The following is a 26,455-nucleotide window of genomic DNA, read 5'->3' as shown; positions in this document are numbered from 1 at the left end:
CAACTTTTTGAACTTTCAAAGGCAATCAAAACTATAGCACCCTCTCCCAAAAATCCAATCTCTTCAAATCTAAGAATTGTTTATAGTCAGTTGTAAGTCATGATAGAAATGGCTTTGGTTAATCAAAAAGGGTGAGGCATACTGTGTCCCTACAAATGACGCTGGGATGTGAGTCCTCTGAGCGGGAAGCGCTGGGATTTACAGTGTGTTATTCACTCAGCTTGGAAGATGACGCAAAATGGAAACAGCATAAACAGGAAGTTGTTTCATTTATTTGTTGTTTTTTTGACAAGTGACCCACATTTTATCAGTACTAATTGCTTCTTGACTTCTTATTCTAAACTTCTTATATTAGAAAGAAGATGAGTTTTAATTATGTTTTTGCCATGACAGGTATTACAAAATACTCAAAACTGTTCAGTGATGTAACTTAAAATCCCAAATCCTAATAAGAAGGTGATCTGTGGCCTGGTATCTGGCAGTTTTTACCTTGCATAAAGAAAGGACCATCCTGAAACTGAAAGCCACAGCTCTTTGCCTTCTGACATGTCACACACAGGATGTGTACCACACAGCTATTGAGGTCACTGACTATTGGAGCTAACATACACCCACACATACACACATATTTTATTAAACGGAAAACTTAAAAATGGAAACTTTTAAATGTGTATTTCATTAAAGTAATGCATGCCCATTTTAAGGGCTTCCCAGGTTTGCTAGTGGTAAAGAACCTGGCTGCTAATGCAGGAGACATGGGTTTGATCCGTGAATTGGGAAGATTCCCCTGGAGGAGGGCATGGCAACCCACTCCAGTATTCCTGCCTGGAGAATCCCCAAGGACAGAGGAGCATGCGGACTACAGTCCATGGGATCGCCAAGAGTCAGACCCAGCTGAAGCGACTGAGCACACACACACATATGCTTTTAAAGAGAATTAGAAAAATTTTGCAAAAACAAAAAATAGAAAAAGAAACCTAAACTCAAAATACAACACAAAAACAGAACTTTATTTGTACATAGTTGTGAATTTATACTATTATGTAATCATAAGTGTTTTTAAGTTTTAAAATTAAAAATCTGTACTTTTTAAAAAATGCAAATAATTTTGGTGAATAAGAAAGGTGAACATGTGCCTCCATTCTATAATTCCACTCTATAAAAATAGTCAGTTTTATATATTTTTTCTAGCCATTTCTATAAAATGAAATTGAAATATATTTTTAAAAGAAATGACATATTAGTCTGTAATTTTTTATATGAAAAAACATTGTGGACATAGTTTTATATCAATACATGCTGTCTGATAGAAATACTAAAGTACAAGCTATCTTTAATTTTCTAGTAGTCATATTTAAAAAATAGAAACAGGTAAGGAGAAGGGGGCAACAGAGGATGAGATGGTTGGATAGCATCACCAGGTCAGTGGACATAAGCTTGAGCAACTCGAGGAGATAGTGAAGGACAGGGAAGCTTGGTGTGCTGCAGTCCATGGGATCTCGAAGAATCAGACACAACTTATCGAATGAACAGCAACAAACAATGTATTTTATTTAACTTAGTATACCCAGAAGACTGTTACTTAAACATGTAATCAATATAAAAATAATTGAGATTTCTATAAAGTTCTTAAAAATTTTTTCTAAAACTTACAAATTTGGCATATATTTTATATTTAAGCATATCTCAATTCAGAAATGAACTTTTCATTGGAGATACTTCATCTGTATTTAGAGTTTATAAAACTTACAGTTGAAAAGGTTGATTTACTGGAAAATACCCAGATTTTCCAGACATATGTGAAAGTTTTCCAGTAACTAAATTTAAATCTAAATTAATTAAAATTAAGCAAAGTCAAAAAGTTTAATTCCTCCATTACACTAACTCCATTTGACGTGCTCAGTACATAACCGTAATTGGCTGACCGCTATTGGACAGAGTAGATTTAGAGTATTCTTTGTCATAGTTGCGTTCTTTATTAATCCCCCACAATGACCCTATAAAATACTATCTTATATAGAAGAAATAAACACTTGGAAAAATTGAACCTTGTATAATTTTTAAAAATTATAACTAAGCTTGAACCCAGGTCTTTGACATGAGAGCCTGTGCTCTCTTCTCTAACCTGCTTCTATTATGATTTGTTTGATCATTGACCCTGTTGGTACGTATTTATGTGGTTAATTTTTGGCAATTACAAACCACACTTCAGGAACTATCTTTGTGAGCATATCCTGGATATTTAAGTACTAAAAAGTTCAATGAAAATGCCCATTTTAAACACAGATAAATATTTTCAAAGTATCAAGACCTTATCAGTGATATTTCTTAGTAGCAGAGTGCATATTCTGTATTTCATAATACCTTAGACAACTCTAGGCTGTGTTCATCTTTTTCATCTTCCCCACTCTAACCAGGAAAAATATTTCTTAGCTTGTACTTCTTTGCTTACGAATGCATTAGTGCATCTTTTCATCTTTGATCATTTGTATTTTTCTGTGAATTGTTCACTGAACTCTCTTCCTAAGTGTAATATCTGATACAAGATATTACACTGTATGGATTTACTATCAGTTACTGTTCTCTTGCTTGGATATGGTGCTTATTTATTCTTTCATATTATAAATAAAACTGCAGTATACATCTTTGTATATCTGTTTTGGTAGATATTTTATATTATTTCCTTTAAGTAAATCCTATTAGAATTATTATGTCAAGACAGTGGATATTTGTTACAAATATCAAAACTGTTAATACAAAATGCCAAATATATTTTCAGAGGGTTGGTTTACCTTCCAGCCATTGTTCAGGAGCAGCAGTTTTTTTTGTTGTTGTTGTTTTTAACATTTTTATTAAATTATATAACAGTATAGAAAAGCATATACACCTGTATAGAAAAGCATATACACCCCAAGTATACAGCTTGAAGAATTTATAAACTGATCACCACCATGGAAGCAACACCTGGAAGCATTCCAGAACATTCCCAGCAACCCCCAGAAACCCTCTTATGTACCTTTACAGTCATTGCTCCCCCCTCATTGTCTTACCTTCTAACAGCAAAAATACATTCTACAGATAATGTTCAGAGTTCAACTAGAACTTCAAAGTCACTTTTCCCATACAGGTGTGCTGCTATTTTTATTATGCAAATAGTATTCAATAAGTGGAGAAGGAAATGGCAACCCACTGCAGTACTTTTGCCTGGAAACTCCCATGGACGGAGTAGCCTGGTGGGCTACAGTCCATGGGGTCTTAAAGAGTTGGACTTGACTGAGCGACTTCACTTTCACTTTCATGCATTGGAGAAGGAAATGGCAACCCACTCCAGTGTTCTTGCCTGGAGAATCCCAGGGACGGGGGAGCCTGGTGGGCTGCCGTCCATGGGGCCGAGCAGAGTTGGACACGACTGAAGCGACTTAGCAGCAGCAGCAGTATTCAATAGGGGGCTTCCCTGGTGGCTCAGATGGGGAAGAATCTGCCTGCAGTGCATCCCCTGGAGGAGGGCATGGCAACCCACAGTATCCTTACCTAGACAGAGGAGCCTGGCAGGTTACAGTCCATCGGGTCACAAAGAGTCGGACATGACTGAGTGACTAACACACACACAGTGCTCAGTGTTTTTAAAAGGTTATTATAAAGTATATTGAATGTGTTTTTTAAAATTATTTTTATTTATATATTGTGCTGGGTTTGAGTTTTATCATGCAGGATCTTTCGTTGGGGCACATGGACACTAGTTGCACTGTGCAGGCTCAGTAGCTCCAGGGTTTATGGGATCCCAGTTCCCGGTCCAGAGATTGAACCCACATCCCCAGCATTGCAGGATGGATTCTTAACCACTGGACCACCATGGAGGTCCCCGTAAATGCATTTTTCAAAAGCATATATCATCCCAGCCAGTGAACAATTCAGATATTTGCTTTGTGTCACTATTGACATATACTAAATAAGTTAGATTATTATACTATTCATACTGTTTGATCGAAAATCAGTCATCTTAAACTCTTAATTGATAATTAGAAAAGGAATCCTGCAGTCCAGGAGGTAATAGCATAGCAGTCTCCTTTGAAGGCTTCTAGAATTTGTGTGGATCAGAGTTTGTCAAACAGCTTCTCATCTGGGAGACTTGCTAAATTGTTCCTTAAAGTCTCATTTAGTAAGTCGGTCTGAGTGGGAGCCAGGGACCTGCATTTTTAACAATACCTCAGATGACTGACTCAGGTAGATCTCAAATATTCAAAAAATATGGCTTATCTCCCTGTTTCCCTTGTTTTAAGTATACCAGTATCTGGATCTTTATGGAGAATACTTTTTTTACTAAGTAAATTTTTCTCAGTTTCTATGGGTGGCATTCTTTTTTTTTTCTTTTGAGGTTTGTGAACAGATGAACTAGGTAAAGAATCCTAGAATTTATGGGTTAACTGGACTCCAGGTGGAGCACCCTCAGATGCCCTACCTACTTGCCCAGTATCACATCCAAGAGTTCCCATGCCCTCTTGTTGAGGCTTCCACCGTAAGGGCACTTCTTTCCCATCCTGGACAGCACTTTAATGTGTGAGAACAAGATGAACTCTTTACTTCTGCTCTGCTTAATTACCAACATTTTTCCCACTGAATAACCAGAGTGATCTTTTAAAACATGACCCAGAATACTCCACAGCCTTTCTCAAAATCCTTTAAGGCTTCCCGTTGCCTTAGAACAGGGGCCTGCACTCTGTGGCCCATGAGATCTAAGAATGGTTTAACTTTTTTTTTTTTTTTAGAGGGTGGTTTAAAAAAAAGCAAAACATGACAAAGGCTGAATATTTAATATGTACTTCTTTACAGGGCTAGTGTGCCAGTCACTGCCTCTGTATAAATTCTAAGCAGCTTGATGGCCCTTGCCTGTTTTGGTCAGGGTTGTCTTACAACCTCCCTCCAACTCCCAGCACGCAGTGGCTCCTTCAGCAACGGGTCTTCCTTCTCAAAAGCTAAACCATTGAGCCTTTTTGCCTGCAGGCTTTTGAGCTTGCTGTTTCCTTTGCCTGGAATTCTCTGACCTTGGACTTGTTCCGTGGTGGTCTCGTTCTAGGCCCTCAGGTCTCTATCAGGTATCATCCCTGTCTTTCCAGAGTGGCTCTAACCCACTGGATTTCAGCCCCATTGACTCCCGTCCTTCCCAGAATGGTCGTCACCTTGTTGAAGTGTGTGTGTGATTGCTGTTTGCTTCTTCTTGTCCACTGTGATGTGAGCTCTGTCAGGCAGGGGCCCTGTCCATATCATCACTGCTGTGTGTGGGCACACATCAGTCAGTATCTGCTGAGGGAGGGACCAGGCAGACTGAAGGTTTCAGTGAGGTGGTTATCATTCAGACTTCCCATAGTAGAAATTAGGAAAGCTGTGGCACCCTCATCTACCATTCCCTTATCACGCATCCTGCAAGAAGTCTGTAAAAGCCTAATACGTCAACATTTGCACCTCTAAAGTAGCTTATGAGCCAACAGAAAAGAATATTTTGGCATCCTTTTTTTTTTTTTTTTAAAGAAAACTTATAGTAATCACGTACTTAGCTGAAATCATTTTAAGGTATATCGGGTTGTACTTAAATATGCAGCTAATGGCTCATATTTAATAAAGTGTTTTGCATTAGATTAAGTAATGGGTACATTCCTTTTTCCTTCCATACAAAATTTTTTTGATACCATTCTGGAAAATACTGGTGTTAGAAATAGTCTATATGTCCCATGAATCCAACTCAGAAATAAAGTGACCTGTTCATCACTATTTGAAAGTGTTCTCTGGTGTTTAATGGTAAGTATAAAGTATGTATTTTTTTTTTTTTTTACATGTAATATACTTGAAGATGGGCTTCCCGTGTAGCTCAGCTAGTAAAGAATCCGCCTGCTGTGCAGGAGACCCCAGTTCAATTCCTGGGTTGGGAAGTTCCTCTGGCGAGGGGCTAGGCTATCCACTCCAGTATTCTTGGGCTTCCCTGGTGGCTCAGATGGTAAAGATTCCGCCTGCAGTGCAGGAAACCTGGGTTCGATCCCTGGGTTGGGAAGATCCCCTCGTGGAGGGCATGGCAACCCGTGGACAGAGGAGCCTGGTGGGCTACAGTGCATGGGGTCGCAAAGAGCCTAACAGGACTGAGCAGCTAAGCACAGCACACACATACTTGAAGATACAGGCGTTGAGCACAAGCTTTTGTCTGTATGCCTAGGATTGCCACTTACTGACTGTGTGACCTTGAGGAAGTACCGTAATCTTTTTCGATCTTAGTTTTGTCAACTGTAAAACGAAGGTAATACCAGCTTCATAGGGTCATTGTGGACAGATTACATAGTGATCATATGTGTACATGTTTAACAGTGTTTTGGCTTATGGTAGGTACTCAGGGTATACTTTCTCTTTCCTCATATTTAAATTTAGTATCCTGGTTTCCTCTTTTTAAGGGGATATCCTTCTCTTTATTTCCTTTATTCTTGAGACTGAAAATAGAAGGCAAAAATTACTGCCTTTTTGTTTGAAAAGTTAATAATGAATTATGTATATTTTGCTAGTGTGCAGAATACTAACCACAATTTTGTTTAAGGATGTTCATTTGTTTTCTGGTCGTCTACTTATCTCATTAGGACATGAAGGATCAGATGTCAACTTCATCAGTGCAGGCATTAGCTGAAAGGAAAAATAGACAGGTGAGTAAACGTTGGAATATACAGTATCACAGAAAATACACAGATACTTGGACTTGAAAACTTCTGACATCTGTGTATCATGTATGCAAGCAGAAGACCTTGTGTGCTGAGCCCGCAGTGATGTTGACAGCAGCCTTCCCCCGTCCCCTGGCACACTCTCTAGTCCTCTCCTCTGGGCTCCCACTGCACCCTCTGTGTACCTCATAGCCCTTGCCACAAGCCATTTATTCTGCACCTGTTGAGCACATTCTGTGTGCCAGGCGTTCTGTTAAGAGCTGTAATTGCTTGCTTGTCATTTTCTCTGCTGGACCTCAAGCTTCTTTGTGAGTGGGGAGGGATTGTGTCATGGTTTTTCTCTTCTTTTTTTTAGATTTCTAGCTGCCCACACGTAGAACACTCAAGACATTTAATGATTGAAACTTTACATAAAGCGTTTGTGGAAACTTAAATATGTGTTAAATCTTTCACTGTTTTATGTATTTTTTTTTTGATGTGAGGTCCAGTTTTTTTAAGCTATAACAAATAAATTATGAAACCTAATAAATTTCAGAAACCAAAGCCCAGATACTGACGTATCAAAAATAAAAGTTACAAGAGACCCAGTCTTTGCATTTAGTAGACTGATAATTGTAAGAACAGTTCACCATTTTTAATTAACTAGGAATCAGTAGTTTATGATATACTCTTCACTTTACACCTGTAGGTGTTTCTTGACCCACTTAATTTTGAAAACAAGTATTCTGAAAGCTTGAAAAGGGAAAAGGACTCTCTAAATATCTCCTAACTTAGTTTTCCTTTTTTCTTTCTCCACATGCCATTTTCCAAGTCACTGTTGTTGTTTTTTCTCCCCCATCCACCCTCCTTGCTTGTAACAGTGCAGACAGGAAGAGACATTAGCTAGCCATCCCATCTGCCACTGACTCTTGGAAAAGCTAGTGAACTAACATAAATAAAATGTGCATTTATGCATAGCTTCTCTGACTGTGGCTGGGAATTTTGTTTTAGGCAATGAGTAAAATGTTTTTGGGCTTCCCAGGTGGCTCGGTGGTAAAGAATTCACCTGCCAATGCAGGAGACTCGGGTTCAATCCCTGGGACGGAAAGATCCCCTAGAATAGGAAATGGTAACCCACTCCAGGATTCTTGCCTGGGAAATTCCATGGACAGAGGAGCCTAGTGAGCTAGTTCATGGGGTCGCAAGAGTTGGACACAGCTTAGCGACTAAACTACAACAAAATGTCTTCGAGTCACAGGCATTCAAGGAATGGGAGGTGGGCAGAGTTCTGTAGACACCCATGTGGGCAGAGTCCACCTTACTGCTGCTTCCAGCACCAGGTACTGGGTTGATCCTCGCAAAGCCAGGGCCTCCTGCTTTGGCACCTGCACTCAGGCTGGTCCCCGGTGCTCTGGGCCCTCTCTCTGTCTTCTTTCTCACTAACCAACTTCTGGAGGTCAGACCAAGGGAATCTAAACAGCTTCACGGGTGACTCTTAACAGCATGACATATGTCTACCCAAGTGTAGACCATGGATAAGCTAGGAAAAAAATAGCTGTGACTGTGGCCCCAGGAACTCTAGTTCTCTATCCATAGCCTAATGATGCACTGTAGCCTTTTTCTGACTTTGAAAAAATTGTCACTAGGTCCCAGTATCCACCATAGAGTCATTAGAGTCTTTGCATCAAAACGAGCAGGATTGTTTCAATCTTAACAGCCCCACGACCAAATGGGGGCAGAAGCATCCCCCCAACACCTTTTGTCTGCTCTACACCGGAGACAGTCACCATCCAGACTCTTGACTAAGGCTCTGGGCTGTGGAAGTTCTCAGGTATCCTGGTCCTCTTCTCATATCTGCCTCAGAACTCAACATACATCCTGAACTTCCCTGAATGTAGCATCTGAAATGTGGCCATTTGCCTGAATTCATGTCTGAAAGTCAGGCAAGGCTAGTGTGGGTGTTGAGGGGCTTTGCAGACAGAGAACCAAGGAATCAGTTAGACTTTTAACAGTTCCAGAGCTAAAGAGTACCTGGTAAGAAGTTTTAGCAACTCTACAAGATAGAAGAATCCTAGTCACTAGCTTAGTCCAGTTCTTTGGTTAAAAGGGCTTGTGGGGATCCCAGGTAGGGTCAGCTCACATTCCTGGTTGGCCTCTTCAGTGAAGGAAGACATTCCCAAACTTATCCTTTTCTGACTACAAAATTCCTCAAATTCATACTAGGAAACCCGACCCTGGCATCTGGGGGCCCAGGTGGAGAACTGACATCAGGGCCAACCCTTGCTTGGGTTATCAGGGTCAGGCCCCCACTGTGGCCATGCTGCCTGCTGAAGCAACCCCTATTCCATCTGGGAAACCTCTAGCCTTTTAGTTCTGCTGAAGGGCATTGGGATTTATCTGTGGGTCGCAGTGAGCAGACGCTGGTGGTTCTTGTGCCTGCAGTGTATGAGGGACTGTGGCTTAGTTTTTTTTGTCACTTTAGGGAACTATCTCCTCCCTCCTCCGAATACCAAAAATTTCCTTGGTCATACTTAAATAGAAAGGACTCTAGATGTGTGGAGGCTGCCTCTTCCCCAGCCTCCACTTCTGTGCTCAGCTTTTTGTTCATTTCAACAAAGGCACTTGGAGAAAAATTGAGTCCTTGTTTTTTCATTGCAGAGTTAGATTTACCTTCAACAGGTCTCCAATAAAATTCCAAGGGTGCTAAGAAGAGCTGGTCCTATGAGAACAAGTGCTTTACGATCCACAAAGCAGTACACAGAGGGGCTTTAAGATTGCTTTAAAGTTGACTCTCACTTGCATTTTTAATGGGACAGAGCTCATTTGTGAGTCCATAGAAAGTGCCCTTCATGGCATTCTTTCATTTGTACTCCGCAGGCACCAACCTGCCCCAATCCATAAAAAGCTGACCCCTGGAAGGACAGCTTATGAGCAGTGGGAGAACTCTTCATATCATGGTGATGGGGCCCTTGTTTAGTGAGAGTAACGGTTTGTTCCTCCTGCCTTGCTGCCCCCGGCCCCACTCTCGCAGGCCCTGCTAGGAGACAGTGGCGGACAGAACTGGGGCACTGGAACGACGGATAAATACGGGCGCCTCGACCGGGAGCTTCAGTTGGCCAACTCCCATTTCATCGAGGAGCAGCAAGCACAGCAGCAGGTACCTAAGTGGAGGACAGGGAGATGGGAGGCCAAGCACCACCCCCCCCTCCTCTGCCAGCCGGGGCTCTGTTGCTAATGACAGGCAGGATGGACCAGAGCTAGCCCCACAGCTGCCGGAGTCTACCTGTGTGATGGTTGCATACATAAAGGGTTTTTAAGACGTCCTTCAGAGCATGACAGTTTTAGAACCAAGCTTGATTAGACTCTTAGGACAAGCAGACCAGACACCCGCAACTGACAGAGGAGGCCATTGATTTAAAAACACAGCAGCCTCTTCCCCAGCCTCCACTTCTGTGCTCAGCTTTTTGTTCATTTCAACAAAGGCACTTGGAGAAAAATTGAGTCCTTGTTTTTTATTGCAAATTATTGTTGGTTCCATTAGATGTAAAAATCATTGCTTTGGTGGAGGTTAAGGGGTAGAAGGAAAGTGAGGTCGACTACATTTGTGTGGTTGCTTTTGATTTGTATTAATTAAAGGAAGCTAATAGTAAAGTGTCTGGGCATTTGAGCGTTATCACCCCATCAGAACTATTGGTTCTTAAATACTGTGTTTTATATATACATATTGGTCTTTTTCCATTAACATGTCAGCTTAACCATTTGTCTACTTAATTGCTATTAATACAAGCAAACCTTTTTTTTTTCCCCAATAAAAAGTGAGGCTACTACAGCACAATTAAAAGTAACTTGTGCTCAGAAGTTGCCTGCAAGGTAGCTTACTGCCACAGGGCCTCCTCGCATGTGTCCTTGAGGAGGGAGCAAAGGACTCCGTGTGCGTCGTTTTCCCATGTCCAGAGACCTGCCAGACTTTCTCTTACAGTTAAGTTGTGGTCGGCTGTTGCCAATTGAGACCCTGACCCTGGCAGCAGGCTTCCTCTTCCCAAGCATCCCGACGTGTCCGTGGTCACCGCACAGGTGCTTTTGGCCATTGTTTGTCCCTTGCTGGACTTCAGCCAACCAGGGTAAATCTCTCTGGGTGGTTTCAAGCCCCGCTGACTGTTTCACAAGTTGGATCAGCAGGGGATATCAGTAGCTTGACAGCCCAGCCTTTTGAGCAGCGTGTTCTCTGAGGCGGACGGTCTGGTCCTTTGATTTCTGGGCTTTGCTTCTGAATGTGAATTGTCCCGAGTTGGCAAAGAAGCTAGCAGCTGCTCGAGTGCTGGGCTTGGAACCAGGTAAGATGGATTTTAATTGCTTATTTCCCATTTCTCTGGCACCAGCTGATCGTGGAACAGCAGGATGAGCAGTTGGAGCTGGTCTCTGGCAGCATCGGAGTGCTGAAGAACATGTCCCAGCGCATCGGAGGGGAGCTGGAGGAGCAGGCCGTGTGAGTACTGGGATGCCCCTCTCGCCGCAGAAAGGTGAAGGGAAGAGCTGTCTCAGAAGACCCCTAAACAGCCTGCCGGTTACATGGCTATTACACTCAAAAGCTGTTTTGTTTCTAACTGCATCTTTACTCTGTTTACCGACTAGCCTCTCCAAAAAAAGGCAAATCTGTCAGATACAATTTTCAAAAAGGTTTAGGCAAAGTTATTAATATTTTTAAACATCTGCAAAAGAGGTGCAGATTCCTCTAAACAGCTGACTTCAAGTGTTGTTATGAATAGGAATGTGAAACTGTTAGGGCTGTGTAAGCTCCATGGAGATTTTTGCCCCAAAGAGGATAGGACATGGGCTAACTTAACTTCATCATTGCATGCTTTCCTGCTGTATTTCCTGTCTTAAATTTTGATTTTATGGGGGGAAAAGTGCAAGTTTAATTCCAACTAGTAAAAAAATCTTCTCTACAATGAAAAAGTCTTCTCCTAGAAAAAAGCACAAGAAAACATATCTGGATTTGTTTTTCCTTAAGAATAGTCTCCGTTTGCACTCATGAAGTATGACACCAAAAACAGAATTCTTAAAATGCTACCTTTACCATTTCACAAAATATTTTTTCTGGGGGAAAAAAAATCTAGTAGGATATTTCAGAAACTCTGCTACCTTGATTTTGTGTTCAGCCTTATGGATTCATTTATTATAAATTTAAAATGGGCATCTTGTTCTCCTGGGAGACCCCAGGGTATCCACAGAGCAGCCAGGAGAATAGACAGGGTCTCTGCCATCAAGAGTTTACTGTTCATTGGGTGAAACAGATATTATAGAAATGATGCAAGTTGTGAAGTGGTAACAGAAGTGGAGGGCTGCTGGTGGGGGGAGTGCGTGGTGCCTTGAGGGCCCTAACAGCCTGAACTGGAGACCTGACTCAGTCTAAAATCCCTGAGAAGAGAAGAGAAGTTTAACTGGGACTGAAGAACCAGTAGAAAGTTCTAGGTGGGATGGGAGGAAGGGGTGAGGGGAGGATCTACTGGAAGGAAGAGTCCTTGTAACAATTTAGAGGTGATTTGTGCACACAACAGAGAGGTTTAGTGTGTCTAGAGCAATGGGGGTTGAGAGGGAGGTTACAGAAGTCAAGTCAGGGAGGCAGAGCACAGATCAGGGAAAGACCCCGGAAGCCACAGTAAGGAGTTAGGGCCAGTCATTCAAAGGGCAGTGGGAAACACAGCCCCAGGGAGGGTTGTGTTAGTAATGCTATGATCAGGTTTATGTTTGGGGAGGCCTGTCTGTCTGTGGTTTCGATGGTGAACCACAGTGGAAAAGACTGGAAGCAGGGAGACCACGTAGGAAGGTGGCAGAACAGAAACCTAGGCATGCAGTTTAATTTGTCTAAAATGCATTCTTACCCTAAAATTCACTATGCGGATGGGAAAGAACTAATTATTTGAGCAGTTACATTGGTTGGGTAGATGATAGAGCCTGGCAGACTTACAGATAAAGACGGTGAACTGAGCACAACCTCTTTATCTCCGTTACTACTCTGAAGTCCACCAGAACAGTAATAGAGGGTTTTGGTTTTGGTTGTTTTTTTTTTTTAATGGCATAAAATCTATGGGGACAGAGAGCTTGGAATAAGAAACAGTGACCTTAACATTTTAGCTCTTGGAAAGCAGAAAGATGAATGGTGCCTGACTTAACAGATCTGAGAAAACGGGGTTCTCAGTGAGCAGAGGGGAGAGCCCAGAGCGGTGTGATGCAGGCCCCGGACCCCCAGCTGGGAAGAGCTGTCACTCGTGACAGTGGGAACCCTGGATGTCGACCTTATCCAACCAGGACACAGTTCTGTTGGAAGGAAAGAAGGGGAAGAGAAATGGAAAGGATGCAGAGGTGGGGAATGGAGTGGGAGGGGGCTAAGCCCTAGGCTTTCACTGTGCAGAGTCAGTGGGATCTGGACACTGAGCTGCCAGTGTGTAGCTTAGAAAACTGGAGAATGCACCCAGAGAATAGTGGAGGGGCTGAAAGCTGTGGCCCTCAGGAATGGGGGACAACTGTGGTTTTTTATACAAGGGCTATTTAGCTCTACAAACTATGTATGTGTATAACTAATAAAAATAGGTAAATGAAAAGGAAAAAGTAGGTCTTGCACTTAGACTCGTGCTGTTCAATACAATAGCCACCAGGCCCCACACGGCCATTGAGTACATGAAATGTGGCCAGTCTAAACTAAGAAATGCACACCAAGTTCTGAAGGCCTTAGTGTGAAAAAAATGCAAAATTGCATGTTTAAATGATCATTTTTTTTTAGGTATATTGGGCTAAATAAAACAGGTTATTAAAATTAATTTCCACTCCCTTTTTTTAAATGCGGCTACTGAAAAATATTAAGTGGCACATGTGACACACACTGTATTTCTCTTGGACAGCACAGAGGTAGGCTCGAAACCTGGGTTTTTAATTTTGTTGTCCTTTAGTCACTAAGTCATCTCTAACTCTCTTTTGACCCCAAGAGCTGTAGCCCACCAGACTCCTCTGTCCATGGCATTTCCCAGGCAAGAATCCTGGAGGGGAGTGCCATTCCTTCTCCAGGGGGATCTTCCTGGATCAGGGATCGAACCTGCGTCTCCTACATTGGTAGGCAGGTTCTTTACCACTGAGCCACCTAAGAAACTTGGTTAGTGAGTGGTTAATGAGTGTCCTTGGACTGGAGGTTGGCTGACTTACCAGTTTTTGTCTTGAGTAAGAAAGGTCTTACACAGCACACAGAGGTAGCTCTTGTTTATCAGCATTTGCCCTGTGTGGATAGGTCTGCCAGCTGCAGTGCCAAGATGCTACCAGAATCTAAAATGAGCTAAAAAATGTTTTGAAAATTCAGGTAAGGGAAAAAGGCTTGTTTGTTTAGTTGCCAGCATGGAGGTTATTTAATGATTGACTTAATGAGGAGTTGGTTGCCTGAATCCTGCAGGGCTCTCAGGTGCCTTGTGGGCCCAGACCAAAACCAGAAGTGCTCGCTGCCCTTGGTGCTGCCAGAGGAATGAATAAAGCCTTGTTAATAAGCCCTCTGGTTACTGATTAGTATGTCATATTCTAGCCTCAGGATAATCATATATTAATCCAAAGTTGAATAGTCTGGAATGCTTAGTAATTTATGAAATAAACACTGTTGGTGTGAGTATTGTGGTGTTTTCTTTCCTAGCCACACCTTGGGCAGCAAGCACTGTGAGCCTCAGGAAGCTGGTTCTCTGTGTGTAGACGAGGCGCGCGGAACTCAGTCCTGAGGCTGCCCAACTTTATGGTAAAGCACAGGATGACTTAAAGCAGATGATTTGATCAAAATGCATTTCTTAACTCACACAAAGTAAAGTGCTTTGTGTGGGGTTTCCCTGGTGGCTCAGGCAGTAAAGAGTCTGCCTGCAGTGCAGGAGACCAGGGTTTGATACCTGAGGTGGGAAGATCCCCTGGAGAAGGGAATGGCAACCCACTCCAGTATTCTTGCCTGGAGAACTCCATGGACAGAGGAGCGTGGGGAGCTACAGTCCATGGGGTCCCAAATAGTCAGACCTGCCTGAGCAACAAACACTTTCACTTTTATGGGAACCCTGTTGATAGGATCGCCTCCTTTTACAGGTAAGGAGACAGGGTCCCTTGTCCAAAGTAGCAAGTGGCAAAGCCTGATTGTCTGATTCACACAGCCTTCTTTCTGCTACACTGCACTGCAGCTGAGTTTGTATTATTGTGTTGTGTTCAGGTCCCCATTGACCTTGGCTGCAGTTCTGCAATCTAGAAAGCTCTAAAAAATTTCACAGCAAGCTCATGTTACAGAGGAACCTGACCTGAACTGACTGCAGCCATGACTCCTCATAGTTTTCTTTGCAAAAATATTAAATTGGGTGTTTGATGACAGTCCCAGACTCTGCTGGGGATGTTGGCTAATACACAGTGTATGTAACTTAACTACTTTTTCAGATTTCCAAAATTCCGAAATCAAAAACAGATCTTGTCCCAAGAATTAAAGATTGGGGGGTTTGAATCCCAGTGTTGTCTGTTTGGTATTGCTAAGACTGAGGCCGGGATCCCGGTAACTTAACTCCATGGCCACTGGATCTGGAGCTGTGCCGAGCAACCTCCTCCTGTGTGCTTGTCTTCTAGTATGTTGGATGATTTCTCTCACGAGTTGGAGAGCACTCAGTCTCGACTGGACAATGTGATGAAGAAACTTGCAAAAGTATCGCATATGACCAGTGGTATGTATGTGCTTTTAAGCTCCAGAATTCTTATTTAATTCTACAGACACAGTCTAGGGGGTGTCTCACGGGTACGCTTGTTCATATCCCTTTCCTCTGGCACATTTTTGTCAGACTTCGGGGTCAGGAGATGGAAGGCTAGCACACGCAGGCCTGGTCTCTGGCTTGCGGCCTTCGCCTGGGAAGAGACTTCGTGGTCCCCGCCATGCGAGGCTGGCGCTGACATTTCTTCTGGTGGAGTAACTTTCTTTGCACTTAACAAAATCTTTCATTTCCCTTTTTTCCTATTTCCTTGCCAAAAGAGGGAATTGATTTTAATTAAGTTACTAATTGTTTCTCCTGAATTGACTTTTCATTGAAAGAAAAACCTCTACATTTCAGAAGATGGCTTTGCAGATCTCATTTAAACTGTTTTTATTTGAATCTGTAGTAAACTATTCGGCAAATTTGTACCAGGCAGGGGATGAAGAAGTTAACTTTTTTCAAATTAGTTACTGGGTAGGAAGATGTGTTCCAGTGACTATTTTTTGTTACTACAACCTATCTTCTCTAAGATAAATAACATTTTTTAGATCAGAGAAAGTAGAATATCTTTTTTTTCTCTATTTGGTGGGAGTCTGTGGGTGAAGGGAGGAACTGAGACATCCTTTAAGGTCACCTAAGTGTTCTTGAACCAGAGCACCTCCTCCCCCATCAGAGCATCCCCTGTGTCTTGACACCTTTCTTCAGTTGATTTCCTCTTATTACATCTATATGACAGAGTCTTAACAGTCCACTCTTGCCTTTTGAGGCAAAATTTAAATACAAGTGTATATTTGCTTTTCAGCTGTTTAACTCATAGTCAAGTTACATAAGACTTCTCTTGGGCTCTATTTCTTTTATATATTAAAAAAATAGGATGATGCCTACCTCTCAAGGTCATTGTGAGAATGAAATGAAATAATAATTGGTATACAAATGTTTAACAGTGTCATGTATCAGTACATAGTAAGTGTTTGAAAAAAAAGAAAGAGTAAGACAGGCAGAAGATGGCCCTGGGGGACCAAGGACCTATTACATTTAAGACAAAGGGAAGCTCCTAGCCCAGCTGGTTTCCTTCTTCTCTCTAGGGGCAAATATCTTCATGCTTCTAGCAGGCTCTTCATTGCCTGCGGCAGGCCCCAGCTCACTTCCTCTTCCACACATCTAGGGGGAGTTTTGTGAAGTCCTCATCCCACTTCTGTTCTCTCTCCTTCCACTCGTCTCCTCCTCTTTTTTTCTCCTTAAAAAAAAAAACAAAACTTTTTACTGAAGTATTATATAACCAGTTTCAACCAGATCTTTCTCTAGTGTATATATATTAGTCTCAAAGTCAAGTAGCTACTTCAGCACCAGTTTTGTTTGGAGAAGAACAGTGTAACAAAGATGCACTGTGTCCTTGTCTCCAGCATTGTGGGAATGAATAATTTAGAAAAGTACTTGCATTGTGATAAGCCGCTTCGTGTGTATAAATAGCACTGAAGTCTACTCATGCAGTCTTCTACTTTTTTTCCCCCCCAAAAAGTTTGGGGAGCAAGTAAGAACTTGAGGTATGTCCTGTCATACCTCAAGAAAGAGAACCAAGAAACAGAGCGTTTACCCTGAAAGGCCCCTGGGTTTGGACAGCTTGCCTGTGGTGTTCATTGTCATCTCTGCTCCCCGAAGAGAGCCGCTGCTTGGGGCCTCCTACTTGGCTCTGCTGGCTTCAATTTGATGACGGGGCAGTTTGGTGTTTGTCTCTGTTCTTCGTAACTTTTGCGAAAGTTACGAAGGTGTCAATTAAAATTGGAACCATTGAAGAGATGCTCCCTGCTTGTGGTGACATGGGTACAACATGTGCTTGACAAGAAGTTGTTTGGCGGTGGCATAAATGTAGGAATGAAGGACAAGAGTTAAGTGTACAAGGCAGAATGGCAGGTGGGCAAAAGCTCAAAGACCCTTTTCTCCATTCTAACATGCTTTTGTTCTGCCCTGGGGAATTAAAGCAGTCACCCGGTCACCTTACAAAGAACCTCAATTTCAAAGAACACTTTCAAAAGTTGAAAATAGATTTAGAGTTCTTACTAAAGTTATACCGAGATGTCAGTGGGGAAAATAATTTACATTTTCAAAAACCAGGCTTCACACAACGGCAGGCACTAAACTGAGTTCCCTGTGCTCATGGTAGAAAAGCTGAGACTGATCTTAATAAAGGCTCGTCTTCTTCATGATGCGCAGGAACTCCTGCTCATTGACTTCTCCATCTCCATCTCGATCAGCTTAGTCAATCATTTCCTGCAACTCCTCATCAGAGAGGTTCTCACCCAACTCCTTGGCCACACGTTTGAGGTTTTTGAACGATATCTTCCCAGTCTCATCATCATCAAAGAGCTTGAAGGCTTTCAGGATTTCTTCTTTGGTATCCTTCTCAGACATTTTCTGAGTCATTGCTTTTCAATCAAGCCTACATATAAAGAAAGAGTAGCAGGACACACTGGAGTTTGATTAGGCAGTTAGTGAATGCCCACATTCACAGGCCTGCAGAGGCGAGACCCCTGCCCTCCCTGTGACTGGCTGCTTTCCTGGGCAGAAATCTGCCAGGGTGCCATACTTACTTTTTTGAATGACACGAGAGAGACACTGGTCTTGTCACTCTCCTACGCAAAAGAAGTATGTTCTTTCGAGTGGATACCCAGGTTTTCTCCCCCTCACTTTCCAAAATTCTGTTGTTCATCTTTTCTCTTTAGGGGAGGAGACTGTTGAGAGCAGGAAAATCCTGTAGAGTCCCCTCTGGGGTTCTGCACACCACCACCCCCCACCCCCCGCCTCCTGACTTTCTGAGACAGGTCTGAGCTTGCAAAAAGGCTGGTTAGGACCATTCACTTGGGGTCACAAAAACCCTTGTGGTTAGTACCCACTCCTTCTGGGGAGAAGTCCGCTAGGCTGACAGCTCCCTGGGGTCACCCAGTTCACGCTTCATAGAAGCAACTTACCACTTCAAAGGAAAGTGGATTTAAAAGCACATTCCTGGATTGTGCTGGCTTGTGTTCTTTTTGATGAAAACCCCTGTTCAGTGCAGTTGCAGAAGAGAAAGTGATTGGAGGTGGGAGGAGGGCTGGGTAGAGGCCGATGGGAAGGAAGCTGCTTCAGTGTTGGAAGTTCAGGTCTAAGATGGCAGGATGCCTTGGGCAAGGCAGCTAGGAGGTATTTACCTTGACTGTATCATCCTAGAAGAATATAGATTAATTATTTTAATGAGGATTTTTAAATTATTGTAAACATTTTTAAGGAGATGAAAGAAGGCTAGATATTTGAGTTTTCTGGACCGTTGAAGTGATAGTTAAACAGGTGAATGCTGTTATCTAGAAAAGGCAGGTTCTACCTCCCCACGCCCGTTGGACTAGCCCTATCTCAGAAAGGAGCAGGTGGACCTGAGGTCTTGACCCTGATCCCACTTGCTAAGTGAGCTTCTAGCATGTGTGGTGGAGAGCACAGTGAGCCACTGGAAAGGTTCTTGCTTTACTTGCTGTTGGTTGGTAGAGTTCTGTTGACTGGTTCTAAGACTGTGCTGTCTGCAACATTTATTTTACTTATGTGTTTTATGGACCTAGCATTGCTTTGTGCAAAGTTCCATGGTCTATTTTCCTAGATTCAGACCTTTTTACAATGTGATTCTCAATAGCAGTGTTGTGCTAAAATCTTTCAAATAAACTTTTGAATTGGTAGATGCACCTTTTTACTTAAACAGAACTCTCACTTGCAGCAGCTGAGCCCCATTGTCACAGGCTTTAATCTCAGCTTGACCTTTTGTGCAGAGTGGCAGGGGGGGTCCTCTGTGGGGAGCCGGCTCCCTCTTCCCACATCTGCCCAAGCAAAGGGCGCGTCCCGAGGACGACAGCATCCTGTGCCAAGTGTGGGCCCACAGAGTGTGCGTGGTCCTCACGGCAGCCCTGTGAGTTGGGGGCACTCAGCAAGGACTGTGGACCAGAGCCTGTGGGGGCCTTTCTCTAGTCCGTCCCTCGGGGCCTGCTTGCTCTAGGGTCATTTAGATGGGCTCTGACTACTTTGTTTCCCGAGACTGTTCTAAATTGTGAGTAGGGCAGAAAGTTTCAGAAAAGACATTCCACTTTGATTTACAAGATGTTCATGTCAGTTACTTTAATGTGGCTAAGTGATCTTTCTTGCCCAGGATGGTGTGAAGCCTGTCACACACGCATGATCACTACAGCTTGCTTTTTCAGCTTTTTGTTTCCTAAAGTGACCACCAGCAGCTTTCATCTCCTTTCTGTTCTCCCGTCATGCTCCTTGAGAAAAGACCATGATTATTTAGTTAAATGATGTGACTTTGGTGGGAGATTAAAGCAGATGAGCTTTGACCCGTAACACCAATGCCAACACCTTTTCCAGGGATGTGATAACCACCAGCAGAAAGCTGCAGCCTGTTGATCTTAAGAGACTGAGACACAAAGCCAGTACTTCTTTGAGGCTGGCTTTTGGGGTACGGGCAGGCCAGGAACAGCAGCAGCTGAGTGCCAGGCCCGGGCAGATTGGGGTGTCTCTTTGCCACCATTTGCCCATTCTGTACGCAGGTGTTGCCTTACCTGTCCTGTAACTGTGTCCTGGGGAGTGTAGGGCCTTGGGAGAGCTGACCCCCGTGTCCTGCCTTCCAGATCGGCGCCAGTGGTGTGCCATCGCGGTCCTCTTCGTGGTCCTGCTCGTGGTGCTCATCCTCTTCTTAGTGCTGTGACGGCAGGGCCCCGGCTCGCTTCCTGCTGCACACATACCCCGGGGCAGAGGGGGAAGCAGCGCGCAGCGGGCTCCTCGCGGCCCTCTCCTGGAAGCACAGCCTGAGCTGACTTTTCTCTCTGTGACCCCACTGCGGAGACAGCGCCTCCAGCCCAGCGTGGGGAGGGCCGGTGGGCAGAGGAAGTCGACGACTATGCGCTCCTGGCTCCCCGGCTCCCATTCCGAGGACAGCTGGCCCTGCTTTGCTCCCGCCCTGGACCTCGCTTCCCCCGGAGGGCCTTCGAGGAATCCAGGAAGCTTCGCGGACTCGGCTCCCGTTGGCTGATGCTCATTCCATCCGTCTTTGGCAGCTCTTTTCTCCCATTCAGACCCTTCGCCCATCAGACGGCTTGCGCTGGCCACTGCAGAAACACCCGCAGCAGGTGTGGGTGCCTGGATAGGTCTCGCATCCTGTCGAGGCAGCGCTGTCGCACTCCTGAGAGCTGGTGGTTAGTGGGACAGAGAGCTCCGAAGTGCTTTGTGATAGAAGATGCAGTGACTGGTTTTTCAGGGGTAAGTGCTAGGGTGAAAATGCTTCTCTAGGCGCTGTTTTTTGTGGTAGGAATAACCAGTGGAAAAGAATGAAAAGCACTGGGCTTTGGGGCTGCTGGCAACTTGTGGCTTGAATCAAAGGGAGCATGAGGCAGCAGCGTGGAGGGCGGGTGAGGTCGCCGGGGTCAGGCCCTTGCTGGATTCATTCCACTGTCCTACAGCCACCTCCCCAGAGGGGCAACTTGCATTCCCAGGGGGACCCTGAAATGAGCGGCTCAGCGGCTCACGTGAGTGGCCTGAGGTCCCAGGGTGGCATCCCCAGCAGTTATTTTATTCCGGCAGCACTCCGCCTTGAGGGCTGGCAGTGGTCAGTACGTTAATGACATTTATCAGAAACCATGTCAAAAAAGGCTAGTTCTGGACCATATTTTTCTTACCCTATAATTGTAAGGATGGGTAGGTAAACGTGGTTCCTTTTTCTGTAAGACGATGTGGTTTATCATCCATTCAAATAACTGAGCTCTTCCGGATGCTTTCATTGGGTTTTAGTTGCTGACCCTGCTGAGACACTGTACACTCCAAGCTTCTGGTGACTTTTAAAATGCCTCCAGTGTACATGTGTATATAGGATATTTTTGTAACTTCCCTGATGAAAACCTAGGATTGAAGTAGCAGCTGAGCCTGGAGCCAGTGTGTGGCGGTGGCGGCTGCCGGTCCCTCCTCACCATCTCCCTCTGCACTTATGAAGCAACATCTGGGAAGAATTCTGGCTTCAACTCCCGTCTCTTCATCTTTCGGGGTCCATTCCTCAGCACAGTAACTTTTCTCCCCTTTCTTTCTTTGTATCTTGTTTGTGTTGAGCTTCTCTTTTCCCTTTTTCGTGTGTGTGATTTGCAGTGATGTACTTGCCCAGCTAACCCTTGAATTGCACTTTGGAATAAATTCTTATAACAATTTTTTTAAAGAAGGGTATTTTCTCATGTTTAGGATCGTGGTAGGTCAGGAAATCTGCCTGTGGATGAAAAGCTGAAAGCAGGTTTATAAAATTAAAAGGGTGATTGACATCCACGTTTACACTCCACTCTACTTGATATGTAAGTTGTTTTCAAATTAGGGAAAAAAGTGATTTTTACAAATGGCTTCAGATGTGGGGTACTAGATTACTTCTCCAAGTTTTGAGCTTGTTAAAGTAGTCTCCTGCAAGCTGAAGACACAGCTGGTCCTTAAAATGTCTTTGTTAAACATCCATGTGGACCCAACCTCAGTCCTATGATCCCCACCTTCCACGTTACACAAAGCAGCCGGCTTCTTGAGTGCCCTGTTTAAATGCCATGCTGTTCTCCGGGTGTTAGCAGATTGATGGTGTCCTGCGAAACTGACATTATGTCTGCAGGGCCTGTCGGGAACACGCTGGTCATTAGTAAGCTTCTCCCCAGGCTTCAGGAACCAAATTTTGTGATGCCGAAACTTAACTATTAACTGTTTGGGGATATTGAGAGTTGGCAGACTTGCTCATTTAAGGTGCTTGCTAAACTGTGGCTATTGCAAACCAGACTGAAGAGGAATCTATTTAGAAAGTTTACTTAAAATCCAGGCAGTGCAGCGTTTTCCCTGTCTCTGGCCTTGGAGGAGCTGTTCTCTGATAGGCCACCTTTTAATGTGTTTGTCGGAGCCACACAGCCCCAGGTGACCTGATCCTGGGTCTGACCCTGGCTGTTGAATGTCAGGACTGGGCAGTCACTGCAGACCAGTGTTCATTTGAAGGCTCCCCAGTGAAATTCCAGACTTGCAGACAGAGCTTGCCGGGGGCTTAGATTCGTTTCTAAGGATAAATGTTTCCTCGTCAGTGACCTAATGTTGTGAGTTCCCTGCTGTGATCCACTGACCCTCAGTGGTGGAATGGGGGGTGGAGCAGATGCCCACGATACCTCCATGAGGCTCAAAGGCACTTCCTGTAGCCATGGGGCCTTTCCCCTCCTCAGCATGTACTTCATCCGTACTCGTCATTGCTAAAAAAACTGGCAGGATACGATGGATAACAGAAAGAGCTCAACTTCTGTTTATTGGGAGAACATTTTACTGATCAGTTGGTTGGGCAGGGTGGGTAGAATGGGAGAATGAACCACTGAAAGAATTTGCCAGAGCAGGAATCCAGCTGGGAAACCCAAAACACCTTTAGTTTTTAGTCCTGGTTTTTGATTTTGTCTTTGTGTGAACTGTGAAAAATCACAAACACACTCTGTGTGCCTCTGCCGCGTGGCAATTGGATGTCACAGCATGTGTGTTACATGAGGCTCTCCACGCCAGAGCCGGGGGAGAAGCTTGGTAACTTGCCCATTATTCTCTGCGTTTAGCCAGAGTTAGACAGACTGATGGGTCTGGTAGCCAACAACTTGGCAACTTCCAGTCCTTCTCACCTCGTGAGATTAAGGGCTGCGAAGAGAAATGCAGTCTTAACTCCAGCAGAAATCTGTCTCTGTGAAGTGTTTTACCTTCTGTAAGTGAAGGTGGCGGAGCCAAGATTTTCTTTTGGTTATTTCCCTGGCTGTCAAGTGAGACCATTACCACCTTTCTCGAGAATTCATAGCATCCGAAGATCTAAAACCAACTGATAAATACGAGTTGCTTTTCCACGCTGGAATTTGGACCATGTGGTGTTACCTGGTACACAGGACAAATTTGTAAACAAAATTCGGACCGTCTAGAAAGCTCAAGTTCTAAAATATGGGACACAGTACTACCAGTGCGCCCTCTCTGTCTTCCTCTCACTGGCATTTCTCCCCCTTCCAGGTTTTTTAAGAAAAAAAATTTTTTTGAAGACTGTTATTTGTCTATCAAGTGCAGAGAGAAGGTGAAGCCAAAGGGCCCGCAGCCCCACAGTCCAGCAGCCCCGTGCCCGAGCCCAGGGCACAAGAACGGTGCCCAGGGTAGGACCCTGTGGCCTCCCACTCCCAGCCTCTGTCTGTGGGGCAGGGGGGAGCTCCCTGGTGGGGGGAATTAGCCTTCCTGCCCCATTTGGTTACCCGTACCCAGCTCCCAGTCTGTGCTGAAACCAAGGAGCTCCTTTGGTCTGCCTGGTAACGCTCACAGGGAGACTGCTGACCGCTGTCTGCTGTCGGGTCCAGAAACCCAGGAGGGTTCTGAGTCGAGAGAACAGCCCTCAGAGACCAGAACAGCCCTGCTGTGAACCTGGAGGCCAGAGCTCCAAGCTTGCTGACTTCTGGGGTGTTAGTGTCCTTAACAGCAGACTCGGAAGGACTTAGGGTCACTTAGCTCAGTCCTCTTGTTTTCAGAGCTGACACCCTTTCAGCTCCCTGAGCAGACGGGAGTCACTGGGTGGGCTGCAGTCCAGGCTTGGCCCCAGGAAGCCCACCCGCTCTCGGGGACAAGCCGAGCTCAGTGACGGGACAGAGGCTCGTAGTGACCTGTGCTCCCTGCTGAGCTCAGCCACGTGACATCTTTTGCTTTTGGATGAGCTCGAGGCTCTGAATGTTACAGTGGCGCTCTGGCTGTGTCGCTGCGATGTCCGTGGGTTGGAAGTGCTTTGTTAGGTGATATGACCGTCTCTTTACTAGGACAGACACCTGGGGAGGTGAGGAAGAAAGGACGAGAACTTGGCTTCCCCCTGACACACGCTAACGTGTTGGTGCTGTTTTCCTTCGCATGTGACCTGTGTCCAGAAATGCCCTTCCCCGAGGCCGTGCAGAGGGGAGCTGTGCTTAGCGTCCAGGCGCCTGCCCTGCTGCTTGGGCTTCACATGAACATTTCATGGTCCTGACCCTTTGTGAGAAAGTGTATTTTGCCTTTTTTCTTTTTTTCTTAAAAGTTACGAGTTATCCAACCTGGAAGCCACTTGATTTTCCAGGGGGGTATTAGAAACAAGACCACCCAGCTTCGTTGTCCGCAGACCGGAGCTCGTGGGCTTGTTCCCTGGCGGCAGCCCAGCGCCCGGCTCCAGCCCAGCTTTCTGGCAGCCCCGGGGGTGGGGCCAAGTTCAGGGAGGTTCTTTTCCTGCTCTGCAGAAAGTAGGTTTTGGCTGAGACTGGGTTACTGAATGGGAATTGTGACCCCACAGCTAGTCGGTTCCGGGACAGGCAGCCGTCCTAATCCTCAGGAAAACAGTGTGAATGTACCCTGTTGTCTGTGCGGGGTGAGGGGAGGCCAGGCAGGTGTCCCATTAATAAGGCATTGGAACTGCTTGTGAGCACCATGTGATGACGTCCTGACTGCCCCGGGCTGGGAGAACACCCAGGGTGGGGGGCGGCCTGGAAACCAGGAGAGGGCCAAAGCAAGCAAGCTGTAAATGATGATGAATTCGGGTTTTGTAAGTGGAAATACGCTTTCACTGGCTCACTTGTAATCAGAAATTAGTGTAATTAAAAGTGTAATACGTGGCAATGCTCAGCAGGACTAAACCATTGTTGTTTTTTTTCTTTCAAGGATAAATAACCTTAGAGCATTTTATTTTTAATTAGCTAGAAGGTACAAATGAAAGAAGTGAGACCAGTGATTAGAAATGCAAAGGCCGTGGTGACTTCCAGATGGTGCTTCCGCCCCAGCTCCGGCACCCCAGGAGAACAGTGTCAGAGCCCTGGGGCCAGCAGTTCCAGCCTTGCTTAGGTCTCGCTTCCTCTACGCAGTGGCTCGGCAAGTGTGGAGTGGGACCAGCGGCGGCCGCACCCGCTGGGGACTTGCTCGAAATGCAGCTTCTAGGGCCCCACCCCAGACCCGCCGACTCACAGACTGGGATGGGGCCAGTGGGCTGTTTAACAAGCCCTCCAGGGGATTCTGATGCCCGCCCAAGTTTGAGAACCACTGCTCCTGCATTGTGGAATTTAGGCTACAGTAAACCACCCCTGTTGTAAAATAAAACAGCTTCATGGCCTTGATTGTAATCCTGACATTAAAATTTGATGACACAATAAACTTGAAAACTTTTGAAAAATACTTAACGTTTAAAAAAGCCTCCACTAGCCATCCTTAAAAGTGATATTTTTACACCCAGAAGTTTATCAGTAATGTTTCTTACTTCTACTCTTGAAATCATGTTACAACTGTACAAAGAATACTGTTCAGTATTAAAGAGAAATGGAGAGACCATGAACTTTGTCCTGGTTTTTGATTTGGTTGGTTTTTATTTTTAGTTCTTTTCAGACCGAAACACCAGCTGCCTCCCCTCCTCCTGCTTGCACTAATAAACATGGACATGTGCATATGTCTGGGGTGGGAAAAGTGTGTCGCTGGTGTGAGATGTGAGTTCTAAATTGTTTTCTGTGGCTGAGTAAGTTATATATGAATTCTTTTTATATATATATATGAATTCTTAAACCCCCAGACAGTCATACTATGCATTCACAATATCATACAGCACAGTTTCAGTTGGGATGAAGCACCTGGGGGTCAGAGAGACTAGAACACAAAGGAATCAAGTCCCTGACTTGCTCTTCACTGAAGTGTTGGCATATAAGAATATTGCCCACGCCAGTTGGTAGTCAGAAGAGCTTGCCTTGAGCTCTGTGGGACAAGGTCGGGCTATGTGAGCTCCTTAAGTACAGGGGTCTTCACTTCTTTTGCCATCATCGTCCTTGCTCAGGTTGAGCACGTTCTATATATGTGCCAAGCACTGTTCTAGTACGTTCTGTTACCGCATCTAGTACTGGAAATGCCTATGTGAACTGGAGAAGTTTCCTCATTTAGTCTTAACCGCAAATCCGCACATAAGGAAACCGAGACACGAGTAGTCTCTCAAGGTTCATCCACAGCTGGTGAGGGGCAGAGCTGTGTACTTTGTCC

General features: G+C 44.7%; 1 protein-coding gene across 1 annotated transcript in view; it reads left to right on the top strand.

The window, feature by feature from the left end:
* Positions 1-25,760, top strand: part of STX6 (syntaxin 6) — a 47,594-nt gene extending 21,834 nt beyond the window's left edge. The window contains exons 4-8 of the mRNA XM_065936160.1: positions 6,615-6,677; positions 9,703-9,828; positions 11,051-11,157; positions 15,294-15,388; positions 20,056-25,760. Of these exons, the coding sequence (XP_065792232.1) occupies positions 6,615-6,677; positions 9,703-9,828; positions 11,051-11,157; positions 15,294-15,388; positions 20,056-20,132 (468 nt within the window). The 3' untranslated portion in view covers positions 20,133-25,760. The remainder of the gene's footprint in view (positions 1-6,614; positions 6,678-9,702; positions 9,829-11,050; positions 11,158-15,293; positions 15,389-20,055) is intronic.
* Positions 25,761-26,455: the final 695 nt, after the last annotated feature.

Source organism: Muntiacus reevesi, chromosome 5 (genome assembly GCF_963930625.1).
Source record: "Muntiacus reevesi chromosome 5, mMunRee1.1, whole genome shotgun sequence".
Classification (NCBI taxonomy): Eukaryota; Metazoa; Chordata; class Mammalia; order Artiodactyla; family Cervidae; genus Muntiacus; species Muntiacus reevesi.
This window is presented reverse-complemented; position numbering and strand designations above follow the sequence as displayed.